Source organism: Durio zibethinus, chromosome 12, assembly GCF_047325235.1.
Source record: "Durio zibethinus cultivar Kanyao isolate XHJ-2024 chromosome 12, ASM4732523v1, whole genome shotgun sequence".
Classification (NCBI taxonomy): Eukaryota; Viridiplantae; Streptophyta; class Magnoliopsida; order Malvales; family Malvaceae; genus Durio; species Durio zibethinus.
In genome coordinates, this window is record NC_143173.1 from 1,937,172 (window position 1) to 1,956,551 (window position 19,380).

A 19,380-nucleotide genomic window follows, 5' to 3' on the forward strand; every position below is an offset into this window, starting at 1 on the left:
TATTTCATTATTTTAATTATGGAGAATTAATTTGATATATTTGCTTTTCATATTTACACATGAAATATATCAAATACTCAAATAGATATGATATTTAATCATATATAAATGTATTAAATAACTGATTAGAGAATCAATTATTTTATGATTGTAATTGTAGTATTTATAAAATTATTAATTATATATTGATTGATTTAATTTGTCAAATTAAGAAATTTTTAGAATTTTAATATTTTTAATATGAATTGAATTGAAAGTGGTTTAAAGTAAATAACAAAAACATAAATACAATTAATTAATAAGATAATTTTAAATTATGAAAGTTAATATTAAAATAATAAAAATTATGAGTGAATAATGGTCTAACAATGATCAAGTTGATTGATATTAAAATATTTTATTTTACCATTAATATTTAGAGATCCCTTAATTTAGAACAATAAAATAAAATAAATTTATTGTATTTAATAATAGTAATAAAATAAAAGAAATTTTAATCGAATCCACGTGCATTAATATTTTATCAAATAAAATCAAATAAAATCATATTTAATGAAATATAAATATATCAATCAAATATAAATTAATAAAATATTTTATTTCATTAATTTAATTATAAAAAATTAATTTGATAAATTTGCTTATATATTTATACATGAAACACATCAGGAGATATATCAATTACTCAAATGAATACTATATTTAATTAAATATAAATGTATCAAATAATTAATTAAAAAATTAACTATTTTATAATTATAATTGTAGTATTTATTATAATTATAATTGAAAGATTGAACAACTTATCTATTTTTAAATTTTTTTATCAAAATAATAATAATAAATAAATAATAGTTAAATAAAGTGTGACGTATTTGTAAAATGTTAGATACTGACATTGATTAGATTCAATTTTAACATCCTTAAATAAATTTGATAATTTATGTATTTATATTATATAAAATATTAAAATTTATGTATTTATATCATATTTTATATAAAAATTTCGAGTTATAATTTATATTATATAAAAATATAAAAAATATATTTTTTATTTTATTAAATTTATATATAATTATTGTTAAAATTTTAAATAATATCGAAAGAAAAACTTATTTTCTCATCTAAACAATTTTGGTCTTCTAAGATTTATTTCTCTAAAATATTACATTATTACCAGAGAAAAGAGAAAATTAGCTAACATGGCACTCCGGGCCAGATTGAGCACTGGAAAAACACAAGACAAAGACAGACCGGAGAACACAAAAAACCCTACATAACCCTCTGCAAGACTTGCAAAAACAAAAAATAAGAATCCTTTTTTTGAAATGAAAATCAAACCCAATAGCATTGTCAATCTCCAATGTTTTTCACTGCCCAAAACCCAAAATTTCACCCCAAATTTCTATCCGCAACTCTTCCATCTCCAAGCTATCATCTTCCTATCTCAGTTAATGCTGATAATTCTGTTTGTTCATTTCCCTTCAGTTTCTTTTCTTTTGTCCAATTATTGGTGTTGGGTTAGAAAACAGAGGACAGGGAAGGAAAAGAAGATTAAAGCTTTGATTTTTTATGAAGCTTTTGGGATAATAATGACAGCTAACAGAGGCCAAGAAAAATTGAATCTTTCAAACTGTAATTCATTTGTTGCAAATGTATGAAACTTTTGGGATAACAATGACAGCTAAAAGAGGCTAAGAAAAATCGAATCTTTCAAACTGTAATTCACTTGTTTCAAATTTTTTCTGTTTTTATAGGTTTTAAACTGAATACCCATTTGAAAAGTAAGGCAAGTTTGCTGTGTTATTTTTTTATTTGAGTTGTGAATGTTTACCCTCAGCGGCAAGTTCTTGAGTTGATGAGGTTTCCTGGGAGATTTTCTTTTCCAAACAATAAAATTGTGATTTATGCTGCTTCATCTGCAGCAGGAAGTTCTAATCCAGACAGTGACTTGAACCCGTATGAGGTACTTTAAATTCTTGAACGTTGGTTCATGTGGAGATCAAAGTTTTGAGTTACCAGTGACTTGATTATTGGGTATTTCAAATCTTTTATGTTTCAGGTCCTTGGTGTGAGCCCTATTGAGGGATTTGAAAAGGTCAAGTAAGCATATACAAGAAAACGCAAAGAGGCTGACAAGAGAGGTGATGAGGCTACTGCCGCACTAGTAGGTTACAACTCTCTTAAAATTGAATTGTTGGTTAGAAAGAACGCCCACCTCCTTATATATTAAATTTTGAGTACGAAAATCTGGATATAGAAGTTTTGCTTGCTTTTGGGGCACTTACCGATAGCGAATATGCTATTTCCAGCTTGAGAAGGCATATGACAAACTTATGATGGCACAATTGATAAATCGTAAGAAGGGTATGACATACGGTTCGTTTAAGGTATGTAGTTGATGGTTTTTAATATAATACCTTTGTCTGATTTGTGAAAACCACATCACTTTGTCTAACATGGTTTGGTAACCATGTATATGTGATTCCTTATTAAAGAGAAGATAATTTGCATGACTGAAGACTAAATCTGTTTCTTTCCCCTGGATTTAAAGGTTGTTTTGTAGGACAAGGGGGGTTCCAAAGCTGTTATTTGCTTCTATACTACATATAAACGAAATAAGATTAAAAAAATTGAATGAAAGATTGGAGGCTTAGACCATTAGGGGGCATTCCCTTTTCTTTTGTGTGGAGAGTGTTGGGTTGATTGTTAGGAAATAATATCTATAGAGTATTGAATGTTGTACCTTGTGTTTTGTCTTAAGCTGATCAATTTGTATATATATATATATATATATATATATATATATATATTTAAATTTCAGGTTTCAAAGGATGTGAAATATGCTGATAAGCAGCCAATTGTACCATGGGGGCCAAGGTTTTGTAACTGCTCATGAGTAAAATATTTCCATATTAGACTGTCTCAAGCTGATTGCTTGTTTTCAGCTATTTGCTGCCATAATGGTCTATCCATTTTTAGTCTTTACCACCCATGGCTTGTTGATGGCAGCTGATCATTTTAAAAGCAAGAGAGAGCTACTATTGTGGTAGGGCGTGAAAAATGATAGTCATCCCACATTAATATGTCGGGAAGATTCTTTTGGAAAATTTTATGAAGTTTGGTTTTTTACTTTGTTTTGATAAGTTGTGGAGAAAACTCAAATTTGTTTTGGCTCAGTCTTAATCAAATATTTTTTATGACTCCCTTAGTGGTGTTCTATAGTCTCAGTAATCAAATGTGCTCTTGCATGGAATTATGACGTGTTTCAGGCTCACAAAGTCTAGTGCACAAGATATGCGCATCAACTTGGCAATTTCTGCTGTATTTGTAAGTATGATGGATCCTCGGCATCCTTATTCTATTGTTTTAGCAAATTCAACCAGATAACACTATATATACTAAAGGAAGGAGACACATGGATTCTGCTTCTAAACCATTAATTTTTATATTTCATGCGGACATGTAAATTCAGGCACAGTTGATATAAACAGTGTAATTACTTTGACACCATCTTTCTCTCAATTTCTTTTCCATGTCATGTTTTACTTGTTTCTGTGCAGACAGCTTGGATTGTAATCACACGCACTGCTGAATATAAACCTTTGCAGTTTTTGGCTTTTGCCTTTGTTTATCGGATTTTTGAGAAGTTGAAAGCCTTTGAATCTCCAGTATCACTAACATTTGCGGTGAGTCATACTTAAATAGCTTAAGGGGGTCTTTTGTATGTTTGTGATATCATGTAATGAGGAACTTCTGTCGACTTCTATCACCTTTGTGGTTTCTTCAATTTGTTGATTATTGAACTTGATGTTGACTACAGGAAGAAGGTGAAGATGATGAGCGGGGCCTGCAAATGGGAAAAAGGCTTCTTCTTTCTCTTGCACTAGTTTTTGGTTGTATTGCTCTGTCCTCTCTGGTATGAGATATTGCTCAACTTCTGATTCCATCTTCTCTAAAGTTGACCAATCAGAACCTTACTCCTCTGTGTCCTCTCTGGTATGACATTTTGATTGAATTTCTTGCAGGCATACACCGGTCCTTTGAATTTGATCGAGTATGTTGGCAGTTATATACCTGCTGTTCTCTCCAATAACCAGGTAAGGACATTGAATTGATTTCATAAAGCATTAGAGAATTGTGTTAAGTGGTGCATCTCATGGCGGTTACGTTTAGCATTATTTGCAGCCTTGTCTTCAAGTAGGGCCTTTTCACTATTTGCTAAGTGGTTTAGATTTGATGTTAAACAACTGTGTATAAATGTGCTTTGCAAACTTTTGAAACCAAAAGTTTAGCTTACAAAATTGGCTGCCATTGTTCAGAGGCGGATCCTAGCTTTGAAGGACACCCCTAAAGATTGAAAAATAAGAAAATTTGAAGGAAAATTTTCCCTTAGACACCCCTAAAACTTCCCTTGAAAATCCCTTCCGTTGACAAAATTGGTAAATCCGTCAGTAGTTTTTTATATATATTATAAATGGATATCTCCGAAAAGAAGTCTTAATCCCCCCCTGCCAATGTGTTAGAATTTCATTGTCTCATTTATCAATTGCAAGTCCAAGCACAATCTGACATAAATGGTATGCATATTTAGCTTTTGTGCAGTACTATGGACTGTCTTTTGCTTCAGCCAAGTGATGAATTTTCATGTGCAGGAACTCAGTCACCGCCGCATCAGCCGTTGCGCTTTACATTATGGCATCGTACTATAGGTGATTGACAAACTGTTCAGCAATTTATAGTTTAGGAGCTTGTTTCATTCTGTTAATTTTAGGTCTCCAGTTTTGTAGAAGTTTATATCAAGTAGAAGTTTCTGTGTTGGTTTTTTTTTTTTTCCAATAAATATAAGATGGGCATAACTTATAAGCAAAGAGAAAGAGATTTTGATTCGAAATCAGATCTTTCGTGTCTTCTTTTAAGAGTTCCTTATCTATTAAATCAAAGAGTCACGGATTTGTTTATGCTCAAAAAGGTGTTTTTCCAAGAAAAATTAAGATTTGTCCTCGGCCGGCTAAAGAAATATCTTTAAACTTTACAAACAAATAGATTTATGGGATTATACATGCTTTTTAAATCCAAAATTAATTTCGAGTTTGTTTAGTTTGTAAATTTTTATACGAATAAAATTGTAATTTAAAAATAAAATAAAAAGATTATAGTGCTAAAATTTGCTTTGAGAATAAAATAAAAAATTATAATACTGAATTTTAAATTTTAATAATTAAAAATTGATTTGAAATAGATTGATTTTTTTTATGTAATTTAAATTAAATTCAAATATTAAATATATATATTAGATTCGAATTAAATTTTGAATCAAGAAATAAAAAAATAAAATTGAATTGAATTATATATTTTTTTAATTTTTACATATATTTTAAGTTTTTATATAATAATAAAAAGTAATTTTATATCAAAATTTATTTAAATATATTAAAATTTTATATTAAAATAATATATAAAAATTTAATAAATTAAATTTTAAAAATTGATAAATCAAATTAAAATCGTTTCGATTCATTTCAAATGGAATAAAATTTTAATTTTAATTTTAATTTTAATTTAAAATTTTATAACATTATATAATATTTTAAAAAATCAAATCAAATTCAATTGTATTTGAATTATTATCACCTTTGCTGCATGAACCGTGTAAATTAAACTTCGAGTTTTAATTTACAATTTTGTCAATATTTATCATGGATTGAGGGTCCTACTTTAATTATACAAACTTTGAGGGGTCAAATAAAAATGTTTTATAAGATTAAGATCCCTTTTGCTCTCGCTCTTGCTCCCATTTATACGTTTAACTAATTTTCCACTCAATAAAAAAGAGCGAGAAAGAAAGCAAAAAAAAAAAAAACTAGGGTTTAAACTTTGAAGAGCTAAAAATCCAGAGCTTTGAAATCGAAGAACTTACGGTTTATAATTTTTGAATTTTTTTTCTTTCAATTAAATCCTTCAAAGCGGAGCAAAGAAAAACCAGTGAGCGAAAATGAGGATTATGATAAAAGGAGGAGTATGGAAGAACACGGAGGATGAGATATTGAAAGCGGCGGTTATGAAATATGGGAAGAATCAATGGGCTCGAATTTCTTCTTTACTTGTTCGTAAATCTGCTAAGCAATGTAAGGCTCGTTGGTATGAGTGGCTCGACCCTTCCATCAAAAAGGTAAATTTCTTTTCTTTTTTCTAAGAAAATTTAATTTTTTTTCTTGAGATTGTTTCAAATGGAGTATAAATCGGAATTTTACATTGCTTGATAGTGGTTAGTGTAGTTGGGTTTCTTCTTAAAAGATCAAATCAGTTCTAGGTATTGAAGCTTTTCAGGGTTGGATTTGTAAGTTGGCTTCTTCCTTAAATGTTAGGGTTTTTTTGGGGTTGAGATTGTTTCAAATTGGATTATAAATTGGACTTTTACATTGCTTAATATTGATTATTGTAGTTGGGTTTCTTCTTAAAAGATCAAATAGTTCTGGGTATTGAAGCTTTTCAGGGTTCGATTTGTAAGTTGGCTTCTTCCTTAAATGTTAATGATTTTTGGGGGGTTAGAGTAGTGAAGCTTCATTTTAAGTGTTTTTTTGTTTGATTCCCTTTGGTTAGACAAGTTAAGCTTGATTAAAAGAAATGATCTTGTTGCTTCTTTTGTTACTTGCTTTTTGCTTGCTTGAAAGTTAAGGGTAAAAGAACAAAATAATATTTGATTAAATGTATGCAAATAGTTAAAATGTGTAGTAACACGCATTCGGATATAATTTTTTCATAAATCACAAAAACTTAAGTCTTGCTATCCATTTGCTTTTGTGTTGAAATATGCTTTTTGCTTCGGAAGGCATAAAAAAAAAGTGGAAAAAGAAAGAACGAATTAATTAGTAGGAATTGAAGCCTTTTGGTGCTTGAATTGCAACTCGCTTTTTGGCTGAAAGATAGGTGTTAATGTTTCTCTTTATGTTGGAATATTAAAGTTAGTTCAAGTGTTTTTTACTTGATTCCTTTTGATGAAGATAGCTAGCAGTAATTCTGTCTATTTATTCAGATAAAAATAGGAACATTTAAGTGATCATTTGTGTTTTTGTGATATATGTAGACCGAGTGGACTAGAGAAGAGGATGAAAAACTGCTTCATCTTGCGAAGCTCATGCCAACGCAGTGGAGAACAATTGCGCCAATTGTTGGTCGGACTCCATCTCAGTGTCTTGAGAGGTATGAGAAACTCCTTGATGCAGCCTGTGCTAGAGATGAAAATTATGAGCCAGGTGATGACCCAAGGAAATTGCGTCCTGGAGAGATTGACCCGAACCCTGAATCAAAGCCTGCACGTCCAGATCCTGTTGATATGGATGAGGATGAGAAGGAAATGCTTTCTGAAGCTCGTGCCCGGTTAGCTAATACTAGGGGCAAGAAGGCAAAGAGGAAAGCTAGGGAGAAACAGCTTGAAGAGGCCAGGAGGCTTGCTTCTTTGCAGAAAAGGAGGGAGCTAAAGGCTGCTGGAATTGATACAAGGCGACGGAAGAGGAAAAGGAAGGGAATTGATTATAATGCAGAAATTCCCTTTGAGAAGAGGCCTCCTCCGGGCTTCTATGATGTTGCTGATGAAGATAGAACTGTAGAACAGCCAAAGTTCCCAACCACCATTGAAGAACTTGAGGGAAAAAGGAGAGTTGATATAGAAGCGCAATTAAGGAAGCAGGATATTGCGAAAAATAAAATTGCACAGAGGCAGGATGCCCCATCAGCAATATTGCAGTCCAACAAGCTGAATGATCCAGAAACAGTGAGGAAGAGATCAAAACTTATGCTTCCAGAACCTCAAATTTCCAATCATGAATTGGAGGAAATTGCAAAGATGGGATATGCCAGTGATCTTCTTGCAGGGAATGAGGAACTGGCTGAAGGGAGTGGTGCAACTCGTGCTCTTCTTGCAAATTATTCCCAGACACCTCGGCAGGGAATGACACCTTTACGGACCCCCCAAAGAACACCTTCTGGAAAAGGTGATGCTATCATGATGGAAGCTGAAAATTTAGCTAGGTTGAGAGAGTCCCAGACACCCTTGCTCGGTGGAGAAAATCCAGAGCTGCATCCTTCAGATTTCTCAGGGGTCACTCCTAAAAGCCAGATCCAAACACCAAATCCGATGACTCCTTTGGCAACTCCTGGAGGTGCAGGTTTTACTCCTAGAACTGGAATGACACCATCAAGGGATGGCTATTCATATGGTATGACCCCTAAAGGAACTCCCATCAGGGATGAGCTCCACATAAACGAAGACATGGATCTGCATGACAGCGCCAAACTTGAGCAACGGAGACAAGTTGATCTAAGAAGGAACTTGCGATCTGGACTCAGTAGTCTTCCACAGCCGAAGAATGAGTACCAAATAGTCATTCAACCACCCCCAGAAGATAATGAAGAACCAGAGGAAAAGATTGAAGAAGACATGTCTGATAGGATAGCTAGAGAAAGGGCTGAGGAAGAAGTGCGGCAGCAGGCATTACTTAAGAAGAGATCAAAAGTGTTGCAGAGGGAGCTTCCGAGGCCTCCTAGTTCCTCCCTAGAACTAATTAGAGATTCTTTGATGAGGACTGATGGAGACAAAAGTTCCTTTGTTCCCCCTACTTCAATTGAGCAGGCTGATGAAATGATAAGAAAGGAGCTTCTGTCCTTGTTGGAGCATGACAATGCTAAGTATCCACTTGATGAAAAGGCAAATAAGGGGAAGAAGAAAGGTTCCAAGCGCCCAGCAAATGGATCTATTCCTAGCATAGAAGATTTTGAAGAAGATGAAATGAAAGAGGTTTGTCATGTTTTTCTCTGGTTAGGTTGCCTTTATTCCCTTTTTTTCATATGCAATATATGTTTCCAAACGTAATTGAATTCATGGGACATTATCAATCATATTCTACAGTGCTTATTAATGTAAGAAAATTTCATTTTGGTGCTTGCTTGCTATAGAATTGAGTTGTGTTTTGTGATAAACATTGCCTATCACAGATTTATTCATTAAGTTGAAAAGCGATTTTCATTTGCTGACACCTTATAAATGTCTTGGTGTCTGTAAATTTTGCAGTATATAACTGTCTTACTTGTTTCACAGCATGTAAGGTCTTGTCTAAATTCCATCTGCTGAACACCACGTACTTACCACTTTTCAGATTCGGGTCCCTGTCTGCCAGATCCTGAGTTTCCTTTTTTCTTTTTGCCTCATGATCCTTGACTTCTGTCATATCTGAGATGATATGTGGGCATAACTGATGATGAGCCTTTTGTAAACTGAGAAATGACATTATTTTTCCTTGCAGGCTGATTCCCTGATAAAGGAAGAGGCTGAATTTCTTTGTGTGGCAATGGGGCACGAAAATGAATCTCTTGATGATTTTATGGAAGCACATAATACTTGCCTAAATGATCTCATGTACTTCCCTACTCGAAATGCTTATGGTCTATCAAGTGTTGCTGGAAATATGGAGAAACTCGCAGCTCTGCAGGCTGAGTTTGACAATGTGAAAAAGAAGATGGATAATGATAAGTTGAAGGCAGAAAGCATGGAGAAGAAGTTCAATGTTCTCACGCAGGGTTATGAGGTATATCATCAGATATATGCTAATAATTTTCATTAATAATTTGTTTCTGCTACAATCATTTTAATTTTTATTGCAACTTGTACCACACTAGTTTTAATCTCTATCATGCCATTTTTGTTATTAGATTTCATTGAGAAATTCATAGTGCTTAATATCATTTGCAGAAGTCTTTATACAGTATGTTTTCTTTATATGTGTCTGAATTCTGTCTTTATACAATATGTTTTCTTTATATGTTGTACATTTAGTTATGGGACTTGTTTTAAAATTTTCAATTCCTGTTGGACTAAATGATGGACAATTTCGATGATCAGAGACGGGCTGCAACTCTTTGGCGTCAGATTGAGTCAACTTTTAAGCAGATGGATCCTGCAGGAACAGAACTGGAGTGTTTTCAAGCATTACAAAAGCAGGAACGGTTAGCAGCATCACACAGAATAAATGGTCTCTGGGAGGAAGTTCAGAAGCAGAAGGAGCTTGAACAAACCTTACAAAGACGCTATGGGAATCTCACAGCTGAGTTAGAAAGGATACAAAATCTCACGAATGTATACAGAGTACAAGCACAAAAGCTAGAAGAGGCAGCTGAAAAGGATCGTGCTCTTGAGTTGTCTGAGGCTGCAGCAAGTCAAGCCGCTGTGCCAATCTCAGGACTTTCAGAGCCTACACCTTCCTCAGAGCATGTTGACTCTTCTCTTGATGGCCAACCAAGCCTGAAAGTTGATATGAATGTTGATTCAGGAAAAGAGCCTGCAAGTATGGATATGGAAACAGATGGAGGCATATCTGGTAATGTGCCTCTGGTTGTGGAAGACAAAGGAGATAATACCACAAAGACACTTAACGGGATGACCGGGGATGCAAGTTCTGAGGTTGCTGCAGAATCTACAAATCCTGATTCTGTCTCTACCAAACAGGAAAGCATCCAAGAAAAGCTTGAAGGTGAAGGTTTCACTGACCACACCAAGGCTAACAATTCTTCTGTCTTGGGCGGAGATACTGCTGAAAAACAAACTGGAATGGAGGAATAGCAGTTTTATCTCTGAACAAGTGACAAGTTTTGTCGGACTATGAGAGACCAAGTCAGGAAATTCTTCCTCATTCAATGAGTAGTATTCAGGATGTGATGGATCCATATCTGGTTCTGTATTTTTTAATTGAGAAATATTCCATGGGTACTAGCTATGTTGGAGCAGAGCTTTTTCTGTTGTAATCTTTGCATCTGTGTTTTCCAGTGCCAAATATTTTTGTTTCTCTTAGAAGGGACGTGGAAAAGAGATACCGGTAATGTTTAACATGTGATTATTATGAGATTTAATGAACTGTTTTAGCATTTGTTTTACACACTGAGTCTCACCCTCCTTTTACTTTCCTACTATCTTTTGCTCATTGGAGGTCCGGGGCTGAAAAACATGAAGGAACTCCGTTGGTAGCTTTGGTCCAATATCTCTTTTCCTGTCGACTTGTCTCATCGGCACTTTAATATTCTCTAAATTGTTGTTGTATGCCAATAATTTGTAGGGATTTTCTTTCTTGACCCACAATGATTTTCAGGAAAGTTGAAAAATTATTTTCCACTTGACCCAGATTATCCCCTTGAAAGGGTCAATCCAGCTCTGATTGACAAAGGTCATTCCAAATGTAAAATAGAGTATGTAATAATCTGCATTATGTTCTATTGTTAGTTTGCAATTTTTTTTTTTTTCTGAGAACAGCTTAGAAAGCTGTCAAAGCCAGTCTTCCATATGCAATTGAGTCATGATCTGAATATGGCAGCCACGTAAGGGAGGAGTCAGAGTTATACTATCATCAAAAAGGAAGTACTATTGATTTGAATCAGCATCCATCTCTTTTTTCTGAGTACAGAGGGTGGCGGGTGAGCGGAAGCTCGAAACCGAGACCTCAATCTTCCCCTTTCGGCCACTAAGCCGGGCATCCAAGCTGCCTTTACCTTCAAGAGTACAATCCCACCCAAAAAATTACAACCAAAGGAACACTTCAAGTTGGATAAGCTTTGGCTGCTTGAGCCACGCCCATAAATAACCTTCCTCCATCTTTCCTTCTCAGTCTCTTTAAAATATGCATAAACATTTTTCTCCTCCCCTTAGTTTCAAGCAGGTATGATGTCATTTATTACATAAGAAACTAAGTTGGTATGATGTCATTTATTGCACAAGAAACTAATTGTTTCTTTCAAGAATGTTATTTTCTGCTGTAAACGATTGAAGTCATCATGCATGTTCTTACCAATTACCGTTCAAGGTGTACAAATTAACGTCCAAAACGGTTTTTGCTTCCTCAATTTGCGAAAATATGTACTAGGTTGACTATTCTAGCAAGGTTAATATAAGAACTGCATAGATTCTGATGCAGCTCAAACCAGTGGCTATCAGCTAAGAAGAGACATGAAGACTGCGTTCCAGAATTGAAGCCTGTGGAAAGGAATTACAGACACAACAGAGAGAATTTAAAAAATAGAGATAAACTGAATTTTAAAAGTGCTGTTATGTTTATTCGTTTCACACTTTTAGGGGTAGAGAAAAAAATTGAAGAAATCACAAATTAATTCAAAATCATAACATTTGATTTGATTTGAATTATTTTTTTATTTAATTTGAATCAATTTCAAATATTAAATTTATATATTATATTCGCATTAGATTTCGAATCAAAAATAAAAAATTGAAGAAAAAATTGAATCAATTATATATTTTTCTTAATTTTTATATATTTTAAATTTTTATAAAATAAAAATAATTATTTTATATCTAATTTTATTAAAATATATTAAAATTTATATTAAAATAATATATAAAAATTTAAAATTTTAAAATTAATAAATCAAATCAAAAAAATTCGATTCGATTCGAATCGAATCAAATAAAAATTTTATTCAAATTTAAGTCAAATTTTAAAATTTCATAATATTATATAATATTTTAAAAAATCGAATTGAATATAATTTGATTTAATTACCGTTTATTGTCCTTTTATAGCCTATGGAGTCCTTTACAATGAGCTCAACTACTATGTAATTGACTGTGTTGACCCATAACAGAAATAATCAAATAACTTTCCCAGCTAACTGACTATTAACTGATTTATCTGACTAAGCTCGCAATAGATTCATAAGTATCAGGCCATCAGCCCAACATTTTACAGCATAAAAGTGTTTGATATTTTTGTGGTTCATGTTTCTTTTTCCAAACTATGATCTACTGTAGCTGGGGCTAATGAGATGGAGCAGTAAATTATTATGGAATATATGATTGATAAATCTTTGGTATTTGTGGTTTCCATTGGTCACTGTTTGTTTTGTTTGAATGAAGATTCTATGGTGTACGTGTACAATATTGACTGAACCAGGCTTTTCTTGTCCCCTGTGGTGGGTTCTTTGCTTTTCAATCTGATGTTGATTTCTCATTCATTAGAATCAACCCTTCTAGGAATCTTGGATCTCTTTTAACAAAGATTCTTTAAAATTTATCAATGAATCCCAATATATACATATATATATATATATATATGTTCATTTTCATTTTAATCATGTTTCCTAAGAAAGATTCAAGTTCCAATAATCTTCTTTAATTTTTTGTTTGAAAACTTTGACAATGAAAAAGACAAAACCATCTGACTAATTATTTTAGAAAATGACTTTGAATTCATCCTCTAATGAAATTTTGTGGAGTAATCACCAAGAAATAAAAAAATGAACAGTCAATTAGAGTTTGCGAAGTTCTTGTTATATGACCATTTAAGCCTTAATCAAAATCTGCAAACATTGTATTAACCCAATAATCCAACTCAAACAATTTGGGAAAAGCCAAAAGGAAATTTTATTCTTGATATGGCTTGTCTTTCCCAATTGCCATCCAAGTTCCTACACTGTTTTTCCACCATTAAAAATAGAAGATAAAGACAAAAGCTAAATTGGCCCACTTATATATGCGGATTCTTTCATGGGAACCAAACATCAAAGAAAGCTCATGTTTCTCTTTTGATTATCTTCAAACTTTTTCTAAGGCTTGTGCATGACAAGTGTAGTTGACTGAGTCCAATTATAAAGTTGTTAAGTTTTGGTGTGCGCATGCTCCTAAACACATGCATGCACAGAGAATTAAAAGCATAAAATTTATAAGAAAAAACAAATTTGGGTTAGTTTGGATTTTGGATTGTTGGTCAGCACTTTGTCATCTTATTTTAAAGGTAACTTAGAAGCATAAATTGTCTCAACTTATAAAGTTGGGTTTGGTTTTCTCTTTTGCCTGTAGAGTTTTATTGTATTTCTTTGCTGTAAAGTGAAAATTTTTGTTTGTTAAGGGTTCTAACAATTTTTGCAGAAAATAAGGAACTACTTAATTGTTTCTTTTTCTTTTGTTTTTTTTAATATTTACTACTTAATTGTTTCTATCAAGGAAGTTCGCTGAAATTTTGAGTTTTCTGGGAAAACCGGAGAGAAAATTTGGATTGTTTCTTTCTGGGTTTTAAGGCAAACAAGAAGAAGAGTTTGAACAGGTAAAACAAGGCCATATCTTTCTCTCTCTCTTTCTATATGCGTGAGTTTAGGAAACCGAGTGCACATGCATATTCTTTAATGGGTTTTTTTTTTTTTTTTTTTTTTTATTTCTCTAATTTCCTTTCTTTTTTAAATGGATGGATCTCTTGAGTTTCCTTGAGACTAGTTCAAGATGTTGTTGGCCTGGTATAACATACAAATTCCCCTGTTAAAATGGTTAAAAGGCAGGACTCTAGAAAAAAAACAATCACTAGTACACATTTACTCTTGAATAGAGGATAATCAATGACTTTGAAATTTGCTTGATTTGGTCCTTCAAGAAAAAAAAAGAATTGTATTTTTGGATATGTTCTTGTGAAATCTAATTGGTCTCACCCCAGAGAATGTTATTTGAAAATGGTTGCAGAAAAGCAACATTGTAAGGATCAATTTGCTTTGTGTTTTGAACTGTTTTTTTGGGAGTACAGACTAATTTTCTTCTTCTGGGATTAATTTCAGCAAAAATGGTGACCAGAACGGTGGATCTTCGATCTGATACAGTCACAAAACCAACTGAGGCAATGAGGGCTGCAATGGCAACTGCTGAAGTCGATGATGATGTCTTTGGTGTTGACCCGACAGCCTTCCGGTTAGAATCAGAGGTGGCAAAGACGATGGGCAAGGAAGCTGGTCTATTTGTCCCATCAGGCACTATGGGTAACCTCATAAGTGTTCTTGTTCATTGTGATACAAGGGGAAGTGAAGTCATTCTTGGAGACAATTCCCATATCCATATTTATGAGAATGGTGGTATTTCAACAATTGGAGGTGTACATCCAAGGCCAGTGAAGAATAATGAAGATGGAACAATGGACATCAATTTGATTGAAGCCGCCATTAGAGACCCAAGAGGAGAGCTAGTGTTCCCAACGACAAGGCTCATTTGCTTGGAAAATTCACATGCAAAGTAAGAATTGTTCTTTCTTATGAAATTCTCTTGTTGACTTCTGTTGGACAATGATATCGTTTGCACTTAAATTATTTGATTTTTCTATGCTTTCTATGGCATTACCTCCACGTTCTGTTTCACAATTTTTTATTAGGTGAGGCAGAATTGGGGGCTTGTTTTTAATTATACGCATAATGTGTTCCTTTTCAATTTCTCATGGCTGCTCCTTGCATTTTGGGGCCTGAAATATCCTTATTGAACATGAGCATTTAAGGGAAATCATCTGTTCTGTAAATCTCTTGAAACCCTCACATTTGCATGATGTGCATTTTGCAGCACTGGGGGTAGATGCTTGTCTGCGGAGTACATAGACACAGTTGGTGAACTAGCTAAGAAGCACGGACTGAAGCTTCACATTGATGGGGCTCGCATTTTCAATGCATCTGTGGTGAGTTATTTTGAGGAAAACTTTTAATCAAAAGATTAAAACAGCTTATTTGCTAACCGAGTTCTTCTCTGTACATTCATATAACTAGCCTCCTGTCAATGTTTATGCCTCTAATTAAATGTCTATGTGACAACTGCTCTCTGAACGAGTTTCTAACCAAAGAGTTGGTCTGGCAGGCACTCGGAGTTCCTGTTCATAGGCTTGTACAAGCTGCTGATTCAGTCTCGGTATGCTGTGTCAACATTATTGGTTACTTCAGCTCCTGCATCTTTTCATGATTCCTATTAGGTTACTTAATAGTTGTTTCACTTGTTATCCCCCATACTTCATGTTAATTTACAGCTTTTTGTTTTGCCGAAATTACTACATTATTCTGAAAGTTCTTAATCTATAGATGATGGATTTAAACAATTCATCTCATCTTGCAATCCAGTGTGTTATATAATAAGGGACTTTTTTTCTTTTTCCATTGATTTTATACATGGTAGGTATGTCTATCAAAAGGTCTGGGTGCTCCAGTTGGATCAGTCATTGTTGGTTCCAAAAGCTTTATTACCAAGGTACAAACAAAAATTCTGCAGCTAAAAATCTCTGCAATCTATGAAATTTACCCTCAAATTCCATTTTTTTCTGCTTTTTTAGGCACGAAGACTTCGGAAAACCTTAGGTGGTGGGATGAGGCAGGTTGGTGTCATTTGTGGTGCTGCTTTGGTTGCTTTGCACGAGAATCTCGGAAAGCTTGAAGGTGATCACAATAAGGCAAAGATGTTAGCAGGTAAACTATTGGTTTACTTGATTATATATGCTAAACTTTTTCAGGTGCTTTCCATCCTTGAACTTAACTATAAAATTCATGGACTTTATGCTGGTTTTGTATGGTTTCAGAGGGGCTAAATCAAATTAAAGGTCTAAGAGTGAATGTTGCTGCAGTGGAAACCAATATTGTGAGTATTCTAGTTATTAAACTTACATTACTTACAATTTCCCTTTGCTTTGCACTCTGGATTGATCGAGTAAAAGAGTACAATAAGTTACCAGCAAGGTTTTACTTGTTGCTACCATGTTCACCAAGAAAAGTGAAAGACTGAAGCCACAAATTAAAAATAAATGCCTCAAAAGAAAGTTACATCAGAGCACTGCAGACTGCAGCAGATCATTTGCAAACTGGTAAAAGCAGAAATTCTTAATGGTTACCATGCTCAGAATCTTCTACTACTTTTTATGACCAGATATATGTTGACATAGTGGAGGGATCAAAAATCACAGGAGAGCAACTCTACATGAATTTAATGGAACATGGTGTACTTGTGATGCCAGAGGCCCCATCCAGGTCAGTGTACTCCCTCAAAAATCACCCAGGATTCCTGAAACTTACCTGTATATATTGTTGTTGCTTTCAATTGCTCAGAAATCAATCAAACTTGAATGTGTAACTCCAACCAAGTAAACCTGTATGAAGCTAATTTCCCCTCTTTGAAGTGTACGAATCTACTTATTTTGGCGAACATACAAGAATAAAGAATACAGGATGTATATATTCATAACACAAACATGAATTGACAGATCTTTACCTGATAGAAATTCAATGGTACTATCAGAACGAGATCGTTCACTTTTCCTTTGAGTTTTACAGCTAGATACAAGACTAATGCTGATCTTTTTTTTTTTTTTCATTCAGGATGAGAATTGTTCTCCACCACCAAATTTCGTCAAGTGATGTTCAGTACACTTTGTCATGCTTTCAGGTGATTAAAACCGTTCTGGTTTCTGACCTGTTCATGATTTTTCCTTATAATGTTCACTTATTCTTCCTTCTTTGATTATTGCAGCAAGCTTTCACTGGAGTGCAAGAACAAAATGGCAACTAAGCTCATGTTTCACCGGAGCCGGTTGAACTCAGCAACATGATTAGATTTATCATAAATTATATAAATCCATTTGTATTAATTAGCTCTAGATTCCATCGTATTCTCTTTGCAGCCTAAATCCTTTGTTATACCTTGGCAAACTGAACCACCAAGGCTAATCTCAGAATAATAAAGCATAGTTCTCTTATAGTTGGTAATATTTTCTTTTCATCTTACATGAAACAATTGGCAATGAATCAAGCAGATGCAAGGATTTAGGGACCCAGGTTGCACCATCCCTCTGGGTTGGACCCATATCAGGCTCATAAAAGCCCCATCAAATGTGATTTGACCTTGGACCAGGCCTACATGTAAATTCTTCAATTTGCCATTCTTCTTGGATACTGTCTATATTTAAATTTTAATATTAATATTTTTTTTTATTTTTAAGCGTGATCTTTTATGTACCAAAAAAATATTTAATTAAAAAGATTTAAAATTTTATAAATGAAATTAGTAGGGTGACACATTTTATAATATATTAAAAAAAATGAGATACTTGTTAGTCTTTTAATTCCATTTATAAAATTAAAAAAAATACATCCACAATTTATTTTAGTATCCAAAAAATAAATAGAACCATTTTTTTTTTTGTTATAATAGTGAGATGTGCAAGTAAAATGAACAAGCATATAATTCTTCACCTTTTGATCTAGTGGTTAAAAAAGTTTTACTATTACGTAAAAATTTTGGTTTCGCACCAAGATCTCCTCTCCTTTTCCCCTCTATGCCCTTCGTTGAACCAAAAAAAAAAAAGAACAAACATGTAAAAAAATTTGTCCTTAACCTAATATTGTGACAATGACAAAGAATGTTTTAAGGGTGATGAATTTGTGCTTACATGGGGACACAACTAAAACAAGACAAGCTTAACTTACAAGTTTCAAATTTTTTGACCGTACCAAGATAATAAAATACAAACATATTTGTGTTTATTATAAGGTAGTTTGTAATATGACAAACTTAAACTTGAAGATTTCAACCATGAAAGGGATAAATAAATAACACTAAGTACATTTTATTTGCAGTGGATCAGCCACTTTCCTATGAGTTCTCATACAAGATGGGAGTGGGGCATTAACAAAAACAAAAAGAAGGCTATGGTTTACCACGAAGGTTCCTAATTTTGTTGCTATTCATTGTTTATCAATTAAAATTTATTTAAATTTTAAAATTTAATTTAATTAATTCGTATAATCATTTTTAATTGTTGATATTTTTACGTGTATGTTAACGTAACCTCTTATATTAATCTAGTCTTAAGCTAATATTTTTTATTTATAACAAAACATAGTTTATTTTATAAGAAAAATCATAATAAATAAACACACAATTTTAAACTTTCTCGAAATTAAGATAAATGTCATATATACCCCAAACAAAGGTACTAAGATCTAAAGATTATAGTAATTCCTTTGACAACAATGTGAAATTGTATTTAGATTTAGCGATTTTATATTATGTAAAATATTAAAATTTATATATTTGTATTGTATTTTATACGAAAATTATATGTTATAATTTAATCAATATGAAAATATGAAATATATTTTTTTAATTTTGTTTAACTTATATATAATTATTATTAAAATTTTAAACTATATTATTTTTTTATGTTTTATTTATATCATATTTATATTATATTATTATATCATGTTTTAGATTATTATTTTAATTTTGACTTTATAAAAAATGAAGAGAGGGCCTTAAAATTATTTTTAAGAGCTTATCCTATAAGCCTTTTGGGAAAAAAAATGAGAGGTATTTGGGCAACTGCTGTGAAGGTTCCTAAAACTACATGGGATTGTGAACGTAGCCATCACTTTCTTTGGTTTTAGCGTTTAGAATAGAAAGAAAAAAGTGAGGGTGGTTTCAACCCTGCCTTCACTATGTCTTATTGTTCATGTATTATTTGTGTTGTATTAAATATGTATAAAATATAAAAAATTATTATATTAAATTTATATTTATATATTAAATATAATTTTTTTAATTTT

General features: G+C 32.7%; 3 protein-coding genes across 5 annotated transcripts; all 3 read left to right on the plus strand.

Annotated features, from left to right (window-relative positions):
- Positions 1-1,214: 1,214 nt before the first annotated feature.
- On the plus strand, positions 1,215-4,720 carry LOC111297388 (protein CHLOROPLAST J-LIKE DOMAIN 1, chloroplastic-like). Its single transcript, XM_089741711.1, has 11 exons — positions 1,215-1,446; positions 1,836-1,966; positions 2,063-2,167; positions 2,313-2,390; positions 2,825-2,880; positions 3,273-3,330; positions 3,564-3,689; positions 3,824-3,919; positions 4,029-4,100; positions 4,149-4,252; positions 4,606-4,720. Exons 4-11 carry the CDS (start codon positions 2,337-2,339, stop codon positions 4,718-4,720), a joined length of 681 nt encoding a protein of 226 aa, XP_089597837.1. The 5' UTR covers positions 1,215-1,446; positions 1,836-1,966; positions 2,063-2,167; positions 2,313-2,336.
- A 1,070-nt stretch (positions 4,721-5,790) lies between these two features.
- On the plus strand, positions 5,791-10,926 carry LOC111296044 (cell division cycle 5-like protein). The gene is made up of 4 exons (XM_022890056.2): positions 5,791-6,172; positions 7,088-8,797; positions 9,303-9,584; positions 9,899-10,926. The coding sequence occupies exons 1-4, from the start codon at positions 5,996-5,998 to the stop codon at positions 10,613-10,615; spliced, it is 2,886 nt and encodes a 961-aa protein (XP_022745791.2). The 5' UTR covers positions 5,791-5,995; the 3' UTR covers positions 10,616-10,926.
- A 2,630-nt stretch (positions 10,927-13,556) lies between these two features.
- Positions 13,557-17,541, plus strand: LOC111297207 (low-specificity L-threonine aldolase 1-like). 3 transcript variants are annotated; one of them, XM_022891855.2, is made up of 11 exons: positions 13,557-13,790; positions 14,004-14,099; positions 14,599-15,046; positions 15,365-15,476; positions 15,653-15,703; positions 15,965-16,036; positions 16,119-16,251; positions 16,362-16,420; positions 16,706-16,806; positions 17,155-17,221; positions 17,306-17,541. In XM_022891855.2, the coding sequence occupies exons 3-11, from the start codon at positions 14,604-14,606 to the stop codon at positions 17,342-17,344; spliced, it is 1,077 nt and encodes a 358-aa protein (XP_022747590.2). In that variant the 5' UTR covers positions 13,557-13,790; positions 14,004-14,099; positions 14,599-14,603; the 3' UTR covers positions 17,345-17,541. The 3 variants fall into 3 exon arrangements, with proteins under 3 accessions (XP_022747590.2, XP_022747591.2, XP_089625080.1); XM_022891856.2 differs by lacking the exon at positions 13,557-13,790 and having other exon boundaries at positions 13,958-14,099; XM_089768954.1 differs by lacking the exons at positions 13,557-13,790; positions 15,653-15,703 and having other exon boundaries at positions 13,958-14,099.
- The last annotated feature ends 1,839 nt before the right edge of the window (positions 17,542-19,380 follow it).